Here is a 15,910-nt window from a genome sequence, read left to right as displayed (position 1 = left end):
GTCCTATTACGTAATAAACTAAATCATAAACAAATATGTTATAGAATACTTTTTACTCCGGTGATGCGCACTATGGATCTTTTACATAGGAAAGTGTATATTATGTGAGCAAAGCCGCAAACCAAAGCTTGTCATAAAAGCCCTATTTAAAATTATCGATTGGTACAATATCATCAAAAAAATTGACCAAATATTTAATTTATCAGTAAAATCAGAAGTTATTTCAGTAATGTAAACAATTGCACCCCGAAACTCTATTTAGGGTGAATTAAGGAAAACGGAATTTTCTTCCAGGACCTTAGATCGGAGCTTATTTGCGGTTATTCTCTTTGACCGTCGTTAAGTTCCTTTGGACGGCTTTTACGAGTTTGAGTGGCCAATTTAGCGAACAAAATCTGAACGATCAGAATTTTTGTTCTAATTAATAATTCTAAAGGCCAACGAGGCTCGCGTTTGCTTCTTATTAAAGGAATAATACGACATTCATTAATCCTATTACGGATGAAAGTTATAGTCAAAGTCATAAAAATGTTTAAATTCTATCTCAGTTTCGTGAATCTGTTGGAATAACTTAAAGAACGCGATTAAGTAATCCGTAGATATATAGCATAGTATATCCTCAACAGCAATCAAAAGTTACGGGGAGTTTTCTCGGGAAGGATTCCACGCGGAATTCTTGAAGTGACAGTTTGATTAACCGAGCGGCGCACACGCTTTCCTCGTTTTCGGATTTCATGGCGTTTTATAGTTAGTACCTGCGATAAATGACTTTGGAATTTATTTAGAAACACTACTCACGCGTGCCAACTTTACCCATATCACAAGTTTTTTGATCTATTTACAAATATTTGTTGCCTTAAAACTCGTCATACTGTTCCTCCTAAAATTAATTACCGCTACCTGTAACATTTATTTTGCAAGATCGTGATTTGCAAAGGATTTGTTCACCTCGGTCGCGATGTTTCTTTTTCTTTAAACTCAATTTGCGACTCCTGGCTCCAGTGAATCAAGTAAGAAACTCACCGCGTTACGAAGCACTTACAGCAACAAATGAATTGCTTCACTTCTGTCGCGCCTAAAAAACTCTTTTTATGTCCGCCCACCGCGGCCGCAACACCTCCCTGCCCACTGTTATCATTCGTTTTCGGAGGAGGAAATTTAAATTAAATATTTGAGAGCGTTAATTTTGTCTCCTCATCGAGCGAACGCGACGCATTCTTTGTGAAGTAATTAAACTGAGTGGAAGGGTTCAGACGACAGTAGTTTGTTTGTTCGCTTGAAATTGCGTTTTCTATGGAGTGAATTTGCGTTTGTCGTCAAGTGCGACTTTGAATCTTATTTGTTTAGTATGAATTTGAATATACCACGGCTTATTCAACTAGATGGCATAAAACATTATTGTGTGACATTGGCGTTCGAATTATGCGAGGCTATTGAATTTGTATAAACATATACGCGTCTATAGGTATACTATCCAATCAGACGAGTGTTTACATCTAAACTGCCAATAACAGAATGCAAATACCTAGCCGACAAAGCGCTCGTCCAGCAGTCCTGCAATGAAAAACTTTTACACAATATTGAACTAAAATATCGGAGTAGAGCTAGACATTGAATTTGGAGTGTAATTAAACGGCCTGCCATTAATATCTATTAGTATGCATAATTAAGAGAAAATTTGAAACAAGATTTTTTTTATAGTTTTCAATAAAAATAGTAATAATATTAAGTTAAAACGTAGCAATAGTAATGTTAAAATTTCAAAATAATTTATCGAAAATTAGTTTTATTTTACTTGGCTGTCGTTAGTTGTTACTGACTTTAATTTCGTGACTTAATGCCAAATATCTCGCGCACAATATAATGATAGATAGCTTTCGAATTTCAGAATATAAAATTAATTTATCTAACGGATGCCAGTTACCTTGGAGTGTGGACGCAGAAGGTAAACGTGTCATATCATGATTGAAAGGGTTTTTAAAAAACACTGTATTACCAAAACCCTTTGGCTGATGTATCGAGCGTCAGAATGTAATAATATTTTATGTAAATGAATAAAAATTACAAAATCGGACGCGTTGTTTAAAATTAAATTACAAAATCGAATGTTGTTTACGAATGTACTGACAATGTCATCAGGTTTCTGATTCATGAAATGATCAACGTCAATTCCCTACAGTCTGATGCTATACGCCAGATGGTAATGTATAGTGTATGTGTACTATGATTTGTGCAGTGATTTCGCGATCGCTGTGAAAGCGACCGGTCGATCACGGCACATAAGAGATTAATTTGTCTGAGTGCTGAAACTCGCCTATCTAGAAGAATCTTTGTATGCATTGTAATTTCGGTGATTAGCTGTCATTGGTTTGGATATCGGCGTTAGTTTTAAATTATGAAAAAGAAAATGCGTAATTTTTTTTTATTACTGTAGTATATATAGGCGAATGACAATGAGAATAATTTTGTACGTAGCTTGTAGATTCATAAATTCTACGAATTATGTTGAAACAAATCTATATAAACTAATGATCCCTTCTAAATTTTGATCGATTCACTGAATTGATATGCTTTAGAGTAATATTGTAAACGAATTAAATTACAATGTAAAGTAAAAATAGTCGTTTTTTAATATATATTTGTGTACAGCGTAGCATTTATGTTAACATTGCTTACGTATATTCAGATAAAAACGAGAATAAAACAGCAAGACGTTAAAAGTAATTTATAAAGCATTTGTGACTTGGGTACGACAGAGCGGTTGGCTATCTAGTTCAGAACTAAGGTCGACCTCAATCTATACGTATGTTGTATACTTCGCAAAAACTGGTGTATCTTAGCTTCAGTATAATTACACGTTCTTTGCAAGTTAACCAAGTTGGTTTTATGCACTTGTCGAGTTCACGCTCTGTTTTGAAGTTGATTATGACTTTATGTTGTCTCGTGTTACAAAGTTAACCGTTTTCTTTAAAATTTGTTTAAACGGGATACTGTCAGGATGTGTTTTAATATTTTTATTATGATACAAGATGAGAAAGGTTATAAAAATGCGTTAAAGTTCTTATTTATTAAAAATACTTGAAAGGATAGCCATTCTTTAATATTGTTTTGTACCAGTTTTGTATTACATATATACTATTTTACTGCTGGAAATGGGCATTATCAATTTACAGTGTAATTGATTTATAATTTATAAAATAAATTACCAGGAAAAAGTTAGTAACCGACATAGAATGCCTAAATGTTAACCTGGGACATGGTGTATCCCTGTGCCATATATCATCCAAATCAGTTCAACTGTTTCTGCGTTTACTTTTAACAAACATCTAAACATGCAAAAGTTCAAAAATATTTGCATTTATGATATTAATAAGTGTATGTATTTCATGACTGCCTCGGTGGCGTAGTTGTACTGCATGCGCGGTACGGCCCGCATCCCGGGTCGGGCAAAGTGATATTTGGGTTTTTCTGCTTAATATTAGCCCGGAGTCTGGAATTTGTGCCCGATATGGCGATAGGCTCGCCCCCTATCACATCCTGGGACGGAACACACTCGGCGAAAAGTGGGTGCCTTGGTTGCACCTCTGCATACCCCTTCGGGGATAAATGCGTGATGATGTGCGTGTGTGTATGTATTTCATAAAATACCTACTGCATAAAACACTTTTCATTTTTCAAATATTAAATTTCAAATGCAATCTACAATCATCACAACATAACTTCTAACGCTGCATAAATCTACCCTCTATACATAACTTTCACTATTTTAATAAGTGTACATACTTATTTCATAAAATACCTACTCCGTAAATCACTTCATTTTTCAAATATTAACTTTCAAATGCAATCTACAATCATCACAACATAATTTTAAACGCTGCATAAACCTACCCTCTATACATAACTTTCACTAAACGCCCTGTCGACTCCAGTAATTCAGATGCAAGACACGCACCGAAGATGATACGTGATAACATGAAAATCTCCCAATTGCTTACGTGTTCCCGGGAGCGTAGGTTCCTGACTAACCGAGCATTGAATAACTCCGGGTTATAAATTAGCCTTCGAGATCTGATAAGAGGTACGGCTTTTGGTTTAAGGTGAAGTAGACTTTATGGATGATTGAATTGATACATGATGTGAATGTGTAATGTGTTTGCTTTGGCATGTGGTTGTTATTTGTGATGTACGGTTGCATTGTTGTAAGATGTCTACTATTGATATTAAAGAGGAAAATTTTTGAGTGTACATATAAGCGAAAATTTTCGAATTTACTCTTTCGATTTTCAAAATTATTCTAGTTAACCTACTTTAGTAGTGAAAATACAGTTTTTATAACATATACTGATTATTAATTGTACCAGTAATTATACTCACAATATATATGAAATGTACTATTTTTATTAAAGAGGCAAGTTTTTGAGTGTACATATAAGCGAAAATTTTCGAATTTTCTCTTTCGAATTTTCAAAATTATTCCAGTTAACCTTCTTTAGTAGTTCAAATACAGTTTTTACAAAATGGACTGATAATGAATTATACCAGTTTTTATACTCACAATGTACATGAAGCATTATCCTTTTGCTGACGGATGGCGGCACGCCGTTCGCGGCGATGCACAGGTAAGCGCCCATCTCAGAACGCGTTACCTTTGTCAGGTTTACCACTTCACCTTCGAGCGATGTCACTAAAAACACATACTAAAATAAGTACTGTGAATAGGTTGTTTGGGCATGCAGGGGTGAATGGGAACAGCAATGGCTATGATGCATCGGTTAAATTCGTTTATATTTAAGTCTTATTTGATTGATATATAAATATTTAGTGTTAAATTTAAGCTGTTTTCTATAATAATATAAAGGGTCATTTTGACATAGTTCATTTTTTTTATCACCTCTGTCATTGTACGAAAAATTCATCAATGAATAACGAATATTTTTACCAAAAATACGGTTTTACTTTTACATTTTTTTGGCCATTTTGTAGTTAAGTGCGAATAGGGTGTGTGCGTGAGTGTATTCTGACTGCTTTATATTGTGATGATGACATGTTAGTATATCTACTAGTAGTAGCATTATTTATTTTGTTCGACGCCTATACTTTCTTATTTTATATCTTCGGTTCAAGCAGCTTATTGTTATTTTTAAGAAGACAACTACGTGGTTTCATTTAGTCTTCTTATATATATATATATATATATATATATATATATATATATATATATATATATATATATATATATATATATATATATATATATATATATATATATATATATATATATATATATATATATAATGAATGTGTCTAATGTCTATGTATGTCCCTATGTATTCCACGAATGGAGCGATTTAAATTGTTTTATTTTTGTCTCAGATCTTCAGGTTGGCCCAGTTGGTAATCTTGTAAAGTTTAGTAGCTATGTGATCATTAAAAAAAAACATAATAGATAATAGTGCTACGGGACGCTAGTCAAATATAATATTAATTGGTAAAAAAACGAAAGTTTCAAAAACAAACTAAAGGGAGTGTTTACCGTCAAACCTCCGAGGAGAATTGACGTCGAATAGATAGTTGTAAAACTAATATTGTCGGTGTTTACGACACGAAGTTAAGTAGTTTGATGTACTAGACAAGTTAACCTTAATATCGATTACGCTGCAGTTACGCGCGCCATGCTTGTGCGCGGCAAAACGGGCATTAGATTTTTTATATAGAGCGCGGTGACGAATTCGGATCAACAAATTTTTAATTATCTATAGTTGAGATTTGGAATAAGTTTGGTCTAAGATTTATGGTCACCAAAGTTTTCTATAGTTTCTGAAAATGGAATCTTCTATAACTCTTTTTTGGGAAATAATGGTACCTGCACATTTTATGTAAAATATTATGTAACATAATTTATGATAACATAAAAATATCCTTCTAGTAAAATCTATAAGAACATACGTATTTTTAATACACATGCACACGATGCGTGATAGACGGCCATGCACATTCCAACGTTATGGTTTTCCAATGCAATTGGAATATGCAACTATTTGTTTTTATTAAACGAACATCCTGTCGCCGGCCGCTGATATTTTTGCCGTGTGAATAACAATCCTGAATCTACGACGCCATTTACAAATATAATATGAAGCTTGTGTTTGGTATTAGTTAGATATTTTGTCTTTCGATGTTTGAAATAAAACGCATCGAGCCTTTATCTCCGAAGGGGTACGCAGAGGTGCAACCAGGGCAAATACTTTTCGCCATAGTGTTCCGTTCCATAATGTGATGGCGTGCGAGCCTATCGTTATATTGGGCACAAATTCCAAACGCCGAGCTGATACCGAGGGATGTTACGATGTTGTAGCTTTATTTATTTAAAGTTTTTTTTTTTATAGGCGGACATAATGTTGAAGGCATTCTCTATCAGGCACTTTAGGGGATGCAAATAATTTTTGTTTCGTATACAAGGAAAGGCAAACGCCACTTACGGTTTGGGCACATTTGTATTCCTCTTGAGGAATAGGAGGCATTTTGGCGTATTAGGGCACAAATTCCAGTTTCAGGTAAAAGGCGTATTTCTTTGGACATTTCATTTGAAAAATATGTGTCCTATATATTTTAATTAACGTTAATGATTACCAAATTATCATTGAATTACAAATATTTAATTCGGTCAATTCAGTTGTTACTGTTAGGTTAGGTAGTATTTAATCAATTCACTGAATAATACCATTTAGTTGCTATTGTGGCTCATTATTTTCACAGCTACTAATTTATTTAACAAGTTGGTTTGTTACAATAATTTCACCCAACTCGTGTAGCCGTCGGTAAGTTTATATTACTAAAGTCAAGAGTCGGTAAAATCGTTCAACTTCCATCCTTTCTAGTGCTTACTTTACATTTCGCCAATAACTGGAAAACACTTCGAACCTCCAAAAGTTGACGGGCTGGGTAAACAAGTGCCGTTAGTGGTTTGAACTCGAGCTGTTTTCCTGACACCTTGCTCAAATGGCACTCTAGTACGTTTACAGCCATTATTCAAACAAGAGGATAAAAAGCTGAGGCAATATTTTCCAAAGGAGCCGTAGGGCGTTGATGGTTTAAAAGTGTAGAGCTCTCGGTCTCGACCGAACGACGGTTCGTTAGCAAACAATGCCAGAATAACGAAAACTATTGAGTAGGCTCTTCGTCGAAAAATAGTTTTTTTGGCAAATTGTTTGCTGGTAACCGCTATACTTAACCATAAAGATTATCAATCGATCTAGTATTATGAATTACAAAATTCCGTGGTGTATTTGTTCATTCATTTCAAATATGTTAGCTTGACAATACTCAGTAATTTAATTGGTGTAAGTAATTGCGTTGAATATGAATAAAATATTACATCCGTAACATAAATAGCGCTACGAGTACTTCGTAGAAAATAAATGTCAACTCACAGATGTCAGTTACGCCGAATTCGCAATAACTAAAAATTCTCTATCTAACTCCTATTCCGCATGCAAACTTGACGCTTTTGGATTTTTTGGAATGAAAACTACTTAACATCATGTAACCTCCACTTGCTACCAATAAAAAAAAAACTTAATTTTTTTCTGGTATGAAAATATTTTGACTTTTGTTTTTATTTCAAAGCTTCTTTCGTAGAACATGTGGGAACCAATAAATAAAAATAATTATAGATATTTACATTTAAATAAATTTAAAATTATTCATTGCTGGAGCTACTCTATTGTTTTTGGAGCTGTCTTCGGTGCGGGCCGTTGAATAAACTTGGCCTGTCGATGTGTCATAAGTCAAGTGACGCTCGACTTCCACGGACCCTAGTGGTTTTTCCACAGATACAAGAAATTTATAAAAGGAGCTACATCAAAATTAATACCATTATTATTGGTAAACAGTAATTAATGAAATACCTTATTCACATATTTGCTAATGTAACAATATGCATATTATGAATTTGTATTAATTCGATATTATAAATATGGTTAGAAAGGTTAAGAAACGTGAAATTAATTTATTGATATAAAATAAATATTCTCTTCATGTATTATAGAATAGTCAATAAACTAAACGTAAGACATTTTTTAAATAAATAATATATTATAATAAAATGTACCCATAAGAATTTATAATTGTAACATATTAAAAATCTTTTCCCTCGCCCAATTGCAGTAGACAACAAAGCAACTTTTCCTTGAAAGTATAAAGTTACGTGTCGTGTCGTCTTTACGGTCTGTGAAAAGTCAACGAAACTCCACAAGCAATACTCCTGTAACGTTCTCAAGTAAAATGGAAAAGCAACATTTATTCCCATCACCGTTCTTTGTTCTGAACTTATATTTTTAATTAATAATTTGAAACGTGTCACTGAGTAACTATTATTTTTCGTCACTTTCCTTCCTTGCTGAGCTTTCATGAAAACTTTACCAGTCATCGAAATTGATATGTCCTAATGGATTTTCTTTAATTGGATCGACCGTGAACACATTTTATCTGATACTTTCGTTCTTTATCGTTCGTCAAATCATAAATTAAGTATTCAGAGTAAGTCAATAATGGGGATTAACGGCCCCCACTCGTATCTGTTACAAACTTCCCGGAGTAGATCAAAAGCATTGAAGGGAAGGATGCCGGAGTTAATTTGCATCAGTCTACGACTAAGTTTCCACCATTCATTCGCTTATCTACATAATTTGGTGTAGAACATGAAACAAATAGGCACGCGACACGCTGTTGTCACCGGGAACATGTTTTGTGCGAAACAATAAAGGGCAAATTTTGAATAATAACCCTTTTGTTATTCTACTGTTTTCTGTCGCCCTTACAAATATTATTACTAATTATAATATCTATCTCTGGTAGACCACTTGCGAGAAGCTTTATGTATTGTTATGTTATGGCACGTTTTCGTGGTCTGAGCAGTATTTTTTTTTTGAATCGGTGAACCATAATAAGCTATACTAATGAAATTATCTATGTCGAAATGATTCTTCATGCAACCCTAAAATGACAGTCAACAATGTTTTCAAAATAAGTTCGTAAAAAACATTACAATCATAACATCATTCTACTATAGTTGGAATGCTGATTAAAGTTATAGTTAAGCAAATTTACTAAAGTGGTATTGGCTTTTTGTATAGTACCTTAAGATTATCATAAAATTATGGTTGTATTATATTACATTTATAACCAAAGTTTTATCGTCAATATATCACAGGTCTCAGTAATTTCTACCATGTATCTTGACATGCGCCAAGACTAACTGCACGTGATCTTCACTATGTCTGTTTCGTAATACTTATCACCTTGTACTATGTTACGTGTGCGTAACTCTTGGTATTTTACATGCTTTCATGCCGATAATCTAAACAATTCGTATTCTGATTACTAAAATATTCATTATAATTCTATTAATAACTAAAAAAAAAGCAATTGTGACAACTGCCTAAACGATTAGATGCATTAAAAAACTATTTGAACAGCCGCCCTTCGAACTTTACTCATTGGAATAATTCTGAAGAAACATTGGCCTTCGTAATGAATAGCTTGTATTGTTTCCTACTCAGATTTATGGAGGTAACTTGTAACGGCTTCTTTAATTAGACTTCTTCACTCAAATTGATGATTGTTATTGATGTCAGTAATTTAAAATTGGTCGAGGTGGGGTTTCATGGGCCTCGCTAAATTATACATAATTTGGATAGTAGCTATTTGAGAGTGTTGTTTTACTAGGGTTCGAATTAATGTTATTTCCTCGATCGTTACTGTATGGTGAATATTGAAGTTAATGTATAGAAGTGAAAGCGTAGTGCGCTCTAATCTTAGCTGTAGTATTGAACTGAGCTCGTTGCAAAAGTCATTACCGGCAGTACTTTGTTAGCTTAATGAATTGACTGATGGGAAGAGAAGGCCTGAACATTGGTAGGGTTAAGTGCGACCTGCTGATTAATCACCCTGTCAGTAGGTACAGTTTCCAATTGCCTCCCGTCACGGATTCCCTTCTATAATTTTTATGCTGAATCGTATGATTTTGAGTTGAGTATTTGTTTTCAGATTAATAAATGAAAACCAATTTATGAATATTTGTAATTATGTATGTTTAGGAAATATTATGATGGTATTAAGATCTATTTTATTGTATATATTTATGTATTTTCAAACATTAAGAAATGCTAATATTTGTGTTTTAAATAGGTTTAGTTGCTTTACTGTATATACATACATAGTTTACACTAACATACTACATATCGGATTAAAACTAGGTGCATTTAAATTATGGTTTGGATTATTTAAATTATCGCTTGTAGGTTCGAAGTCGTATAAGTAAAAGCGTTATTATAATGGCATGCGACTACAACTATGCCCTGAACATCACTTTACTTATTACAAAATATGATTTCATATAGGAATATATTCATGCTTTTGAATTCGTTGTTAGACTTTTGTAATATTAGAAGTGTATAATTAAATAAAAATGGATATTTGATGTACGATATGAGCAATGATAATTTAAGGACTTTAATGAGAATAGTGAATTTTAATATACATGTATAAATATTATATCACCCAAATCATAACATTCTAATTTGTGTCGATCTAAAAACATTATTGTTCAAAATTGATTACAGACAACCTATATCGAACACTTTATTTGGTATACGGAGACGAGTAAGTAATTATTCCCGGAACGTCTCGAGATAGTAATCCTTGGGGATTAGGAAGGGCGGTGTGAATGGTAATAGGAGTCCCCGAGGTGCGATGTGATTTACTGCTAAGATTCAATAGTGAATATTTTAAGCTGTGATTCATTTGTACGTTTCTTGTGGTTTTCAAATGTTTTTTTCTTGTTGTTCGATAACAGATTATGTTGTTTTAAGTTGAGTTATTTACAATTTGTTAAGGGTTAGATATATTGACGAAACGAGTGCGGTTGATTACATTAAAGTATAGTAAGGGACTTGCTATACGTAAAATTAGTTAGCTAATGTTAATAGGAAAAGATTAAAGAAGTTACTTATGTATGTCCCACAATTTGTGGGAATCGTCAAACAAGCAATTTCTGTTTGCGACCTTTAATTTTTTTTCCATTTTTCATGCTGTAGGTTTCATTATTTACCTATCTTTAATAAGTTCAATTTTATAGCAACTTCAAAAAAAGGTAGCAAACAAAAATTAGTTTTCCGACGACTGCCATAAATGAACAATTTTTAAATAGGTCATTGTTTTATTAAGAATGCGATATACTTACAACGTAAAAATAAATTGTAAATTGTGTAAATAAAAAAAATAAACTGTTATATGTATGTGGCTATATTGTTTCAGTACCCACGGAAACTGGGTTAGACTTGTATAGTTTTAGAACTCTGCAGTTGAGAAGGGTTACCCGTGCAAGTTATATGAATCTTCACTTTGCGAGATGCATATTTGAACATAATTACAATATGAGCGATATTACATTTTATTATTAAAATATAAAATAATTGCAATTACAGCAAGATTTTATTTACAATATAAGAAACTGAAGTATAGAAAACTTAGGCTAAATATGTGGCAGATACTAAAAATTATTAAAACATTCCATGCTGCAGGAAAAATAAAGAAAACACACGTGATTTTTCCATACAAAACGCTTTAACCAAACGAATGAAAGTATTCTAGTCACGTTCTTGGTTGTATGAGCTAACACACCTTTGCCTCTGAACAAGAAAATGATTTGTCGAACTTCGACCGTAGGCGATACTAGTTGATATAATAATATAATCACACGTTCATTAATTATCTTATAATCACTTATTGAACCACTGTTGCATTCATAGTAATATAAAAAAATAATTTATGTATTTATCACGTAACGGTTTGGCAGACATATGCTGAAGTATAAATGCACAATATATTCATACTTTGCTGAGCTTATATTATATATGAAGCCGGATGCTAAGCATATAAGTAGAGATTATTTATTGCATGTGAATAAAATCTAGTATAAAAAAAAATGTTCTAAGTTCTAAGTTCTTTTGGGTATCATAATAAAAAGAATGGCGTTTTTAGTCTGATGGCTAATGTTTTCGACAATAATTATTAAAAAAACAATTTGAATGTTTATTGGTTTAGTTTAGAAAATTATAATATATATAAGCTTATTTGTCTATCTACAAGTCAATATATTTTTTAATCATTTGGTATATTGTGTCACGACAATTTTCCAAATGTTGATTGTATTTTGTAAATAATTGTAAATAAATTTATTTACAGAGTGAATAACCGAGACCTTTGCCGCATATAAGACTAAGCGCAGAAGCATTGGCAGATCTAAAAAATATCCTCCATGTTCCCAAAACTTATACCATTTACATATTTTAACCCGACTTGAATATACTTTAAAAACCACTAAACGCACAAGAGAAAATACTCACAAAAGCGTAACAAATGTGATGTTTATAAGATAAATTAAGTAGAAAAAATTATGGTGGTTAAAGTGGTGGTTTATGTTGCGCCCACATTCAAGTAAATAATTCGCGGGCAGCACGCAAACCTTAATGACCTTAGTGTTACATAAAATTTGCATGATTTTACAGCCGTTTAACGTTTGTTTAAATATCATTATTTATTGGCCAAATCGTACAGCGAAATTATTTATGATAGCTTAATACCAATGGCTTTGCCCGAATGTGCTATAATTGTGCATGCTTTTGTAAAAATATTTGTGTAAAATGTATGATTTTAACAGATATGGGTATTCTATTATACTGCAGCATCCCATTGTATGTACTGCATTTTTTATTAGAAACCTCGAGGGCCAGCTTTAGTATCCAAATCGTGATATATGACAATATTTTATTTAGAATAACTCAATAAAATAAAGTTATCTACTTTGATAATGTAGATGAGGAAGTTAATTTTCTTAGTTTTATATAAGAAATAGTTAATGTCTATTACCATTGAATCGATTTTCAAATGTTTTCATTCATAGAATGCTGTTCTGTATTTTAAAATATATTTATATTGTATTACTTTTTAATTCCGTGAAAGCATTGTGATAGCTATAGCATAGCTTAAACCATTTAAAACAATTCCGTGTTACATTACGTACAAGACAAAATTAAATGTAAAACAGAGAATGCGTTAGCACGTGGTGAATATAATAGTTAGTAGCTAATATTACGGCACGAGCATTGGTACAGTTTCGCTGCATTAAATATAAGTACAAAAAGCGTAGAATAAATGTTATCGTCGAGTACAGAGTACTTTGTGCCGTTAGTAAAATCAACTTCGGCTACAAAGCGAGACTCGACATATTATGCCACGTATATGTTCAGTTTGGTGAATTAAGAGTTTTTTTTGGTTGTCTTGGTGGCTTAATTGTACGACTGCCATACTGAAGCCTGGGGTTTGATCCTTGAGTTGTGTGATCGTTTTGTGTTGGAGTTGTACGTGGAAATACGTTCGCCCGATATTCATGGGATCTAATATAGCTGGCGAAAGGCATATTCGATAAATATACGCCTACCACTTGATAGAAATTTACTTATATTTCATAAATATAATTTATATTTCGTATGAGGCATTACATTATTATATCAAACTTCACCTTTATGAAGGATCAATAGAGTGGATTCTAGTGTGGGAACAAGCGAATAGAATTATACTTGAATTAGAATGGCATTCCAATAAAAAGCTTTGATTTGCCTACTTCGAGTTATTTATTTCTATACTGAACCCATCCAAAATAAAATATTCCGGTAAATTTTACTTTGTATTAGAAATTAATGACGTTTCCTGTGGGTCACAATGGTAATTAATAAATAATAATGTAATTGGAAACCTAGGCGGTAAGAAAGCCAAGCAGTAATAGACCGGGAAATAAGTAATTTATAATAATAATTACAGCGTGAACGACGGCATGATTCATGGTTCAAAATGTACTCTGTCTTTATAATTTTAAGATATTATTTTTTTTATCACCATGGAGGCATATCACAACAACAGACAGCAATTCTACGATAAACTGCATTACAAGATTATGGAGAGCAGAGCTTTCTTATCAAATTCAAACAAATTCATTGGAAATTAATAGCTGTAAATGGAAACAGTAGACTAACGATATGAGCAGGTTGTCACTAATAATATGTGCCGCGCCGAACTATAAATAGTATTTACGGCAAATAGAGCTTCTAATTAAAAATGACTTTTATGGTCATCGCATTAAGACTTCAAATGTTAATTTCTTATTTAAAATGTAAATATCATAATTGGTTCATACAGGAAATTAAACTCTTCTTTAAAGCGCAAAAAATAATGATCGAATTTGTATCAATAGACTCTTGAATATAAGATTCCTGTCTCTTAAGGGACTGCTCATGGCTTTTGTGAGTATGGAGATTTCTTCAAATCAGCTGAACCATACGATCGATTACCGTTTTATATAATAATAATTCTAACTATCAACTACAGTTGCAAATGTGGCCATCAACAATAATAATATTACTAGATTAAGAGTCGAGTATCTTTAGTGCAGATAAATAATCAAGGGGCAGATTCGTAGTACATAATGCTTTTAGCACTAAGTATGTGTACATATTTGTATATTAAGTAAATAAATAATCTGTATAACCTTACCTTTGGTCTTGCCTTGAGGTCCACCTCTAGATATAATGTCACCGCCGTCCTCACGTCGCCACACTATCTTTGGTGGAGGATAACCTCTCGCTTTGCAGACTAGTTTTGCTGACCCGCCTTCGGGCACCATCATGTCTCCAGACGTTTCTTCGTAAATTATGTCTGGAGGTATTACCACTTCCAAAAATGCTGTCTGTAAGGGTAACATATCTTTTAATAGCGGCTACGTATCATACATTTTTTTATGACAATAAATATGTTATGTAATGTATGCACACTAAACATATTATGTATGAAATTAAATTAACTATATTACTAACTTCATTATCGATTTCATAGTCGAAGTAGCTTGTCTTGAAAATATATAATTATCTACGCTGTTATATCTAAACATCTCACCTGCATTTTCATAGGGTCGGTGTTAACTTGGCACATGTATTGTCCCCTATCTTCTCTCTTAACGCCTCGGATGTTGAGCGTCCACGTGTTGTAGTCGTTGTGCGTGACGCTCAGCCTCGCATTATTTGTGATCACGTGTTCGTGAATCGCGAGAATCGCCTTCGTATCTGCCTTAATCCAAGCTACCTGTCCCGCAACGATGTACCAAAAAAAAGTCGTAAACTAATTACAGACTGCACCACAATTCCAATTCAAATATGATACGAAATTTGTAAATAATTGAGACTTTAGAACGAATAAGTCTAATTACAAGCGAATGTTTCCCAAGAGGCAGTCACGCCAACGATCCTCGAGCTCTCGCAACACTATCTTGTTGTGAGCGCCGCGCAAAATGCTCTCGGAATTTTTAATTACATTTTCGTTTGGTCGCCGCTATGAGGGAACTGCGGGCGCGCTGAAAACGCCCTCGTTTCACCCGCTTTACCAAAAGCGTCGACATCGCAATAGAAGCTAATTTCCTGCATAGCGCGTAACAAAAAAACGAACGGGAATATGCCGTTTACACAACTGTATGGCACGCTCGAGGTCCGTATTAAACTTTATTGTTAATAAAAATTGTCAAATAAATGTCGATGTTCCATCGTAATTATGCGTTGTAAATTGAACATTACGCTTATTTATAGTGACATTATATTTTCGTTGGAAATATAGGTTTGTAGATATAAGGTGCGAGACAGAGTGCACTAAATAGAAGAGAGACAGTACCACTACACATTTAGTTCGATAGTGCTGGTGCATCAACGCTAATTGTAGTGCTAATCAGGTGCTTGTATAGTGAAATATGACTACGCTTTGAGCAACAACCATTACAATTTCCAGTGGTTCGTTCTCTGCAATA

The 15,910-nt window shown here is 33.2% G+C and overlaps 1 protein-coding gene across 1 annotated transcript in view; it reads right to left on the bottom strand.

Annotated features, from left to right (window-relative positions):
* LOC115446776 (lachesin) overlaps nucleotides 1-15,910 on the bottom strand; it is a 68,124-nt gene that overhangs the window by 13,361 nt on the left and 38,853 nt on the right. The window contains exons 4-6 of the mRNA XM_030173558.2: nucleotides 15,013-15,198; nucleotides 14,614-14,806; nucleotides 4,559-4,687 (exon numbers count right to left, since the gene is read on the bottom strand). Of these exons, the coding sequence (XP_030029418.1) occupies nucleotides 4,559-4,687; nucleotides 14,614-14,806; nucleotides 15,013-15,198 (508 nt within the window). The remainder of the gene's footprint in view (nucleotides 1-4,558; nucleotides 4,688-14,613; nucleotides 14,807-15,012; nucleotides 15,199-15,910) is intronic.

Source organism: Manduca sexta, chromosome 25 (assembly GCF_014839805.1).
Source record: "Manduca sexta isolate Smith_Timp_Sample1 chromosome 25, JHU_Msex_v1.0, whole genome shotgun sequence".
Classification (NCBI taxonomy): domain Eukaryota; kingdom Metazoa; phylum Arthropoda; class Insecta; order Lepidoptera; family Sphingidae; genus Manduca; species Manduca sexta.
Note: the sequence above shows the minus strand (reverse complement) of the source record. Positions and strands in the feature narration are given on the sequence as shown.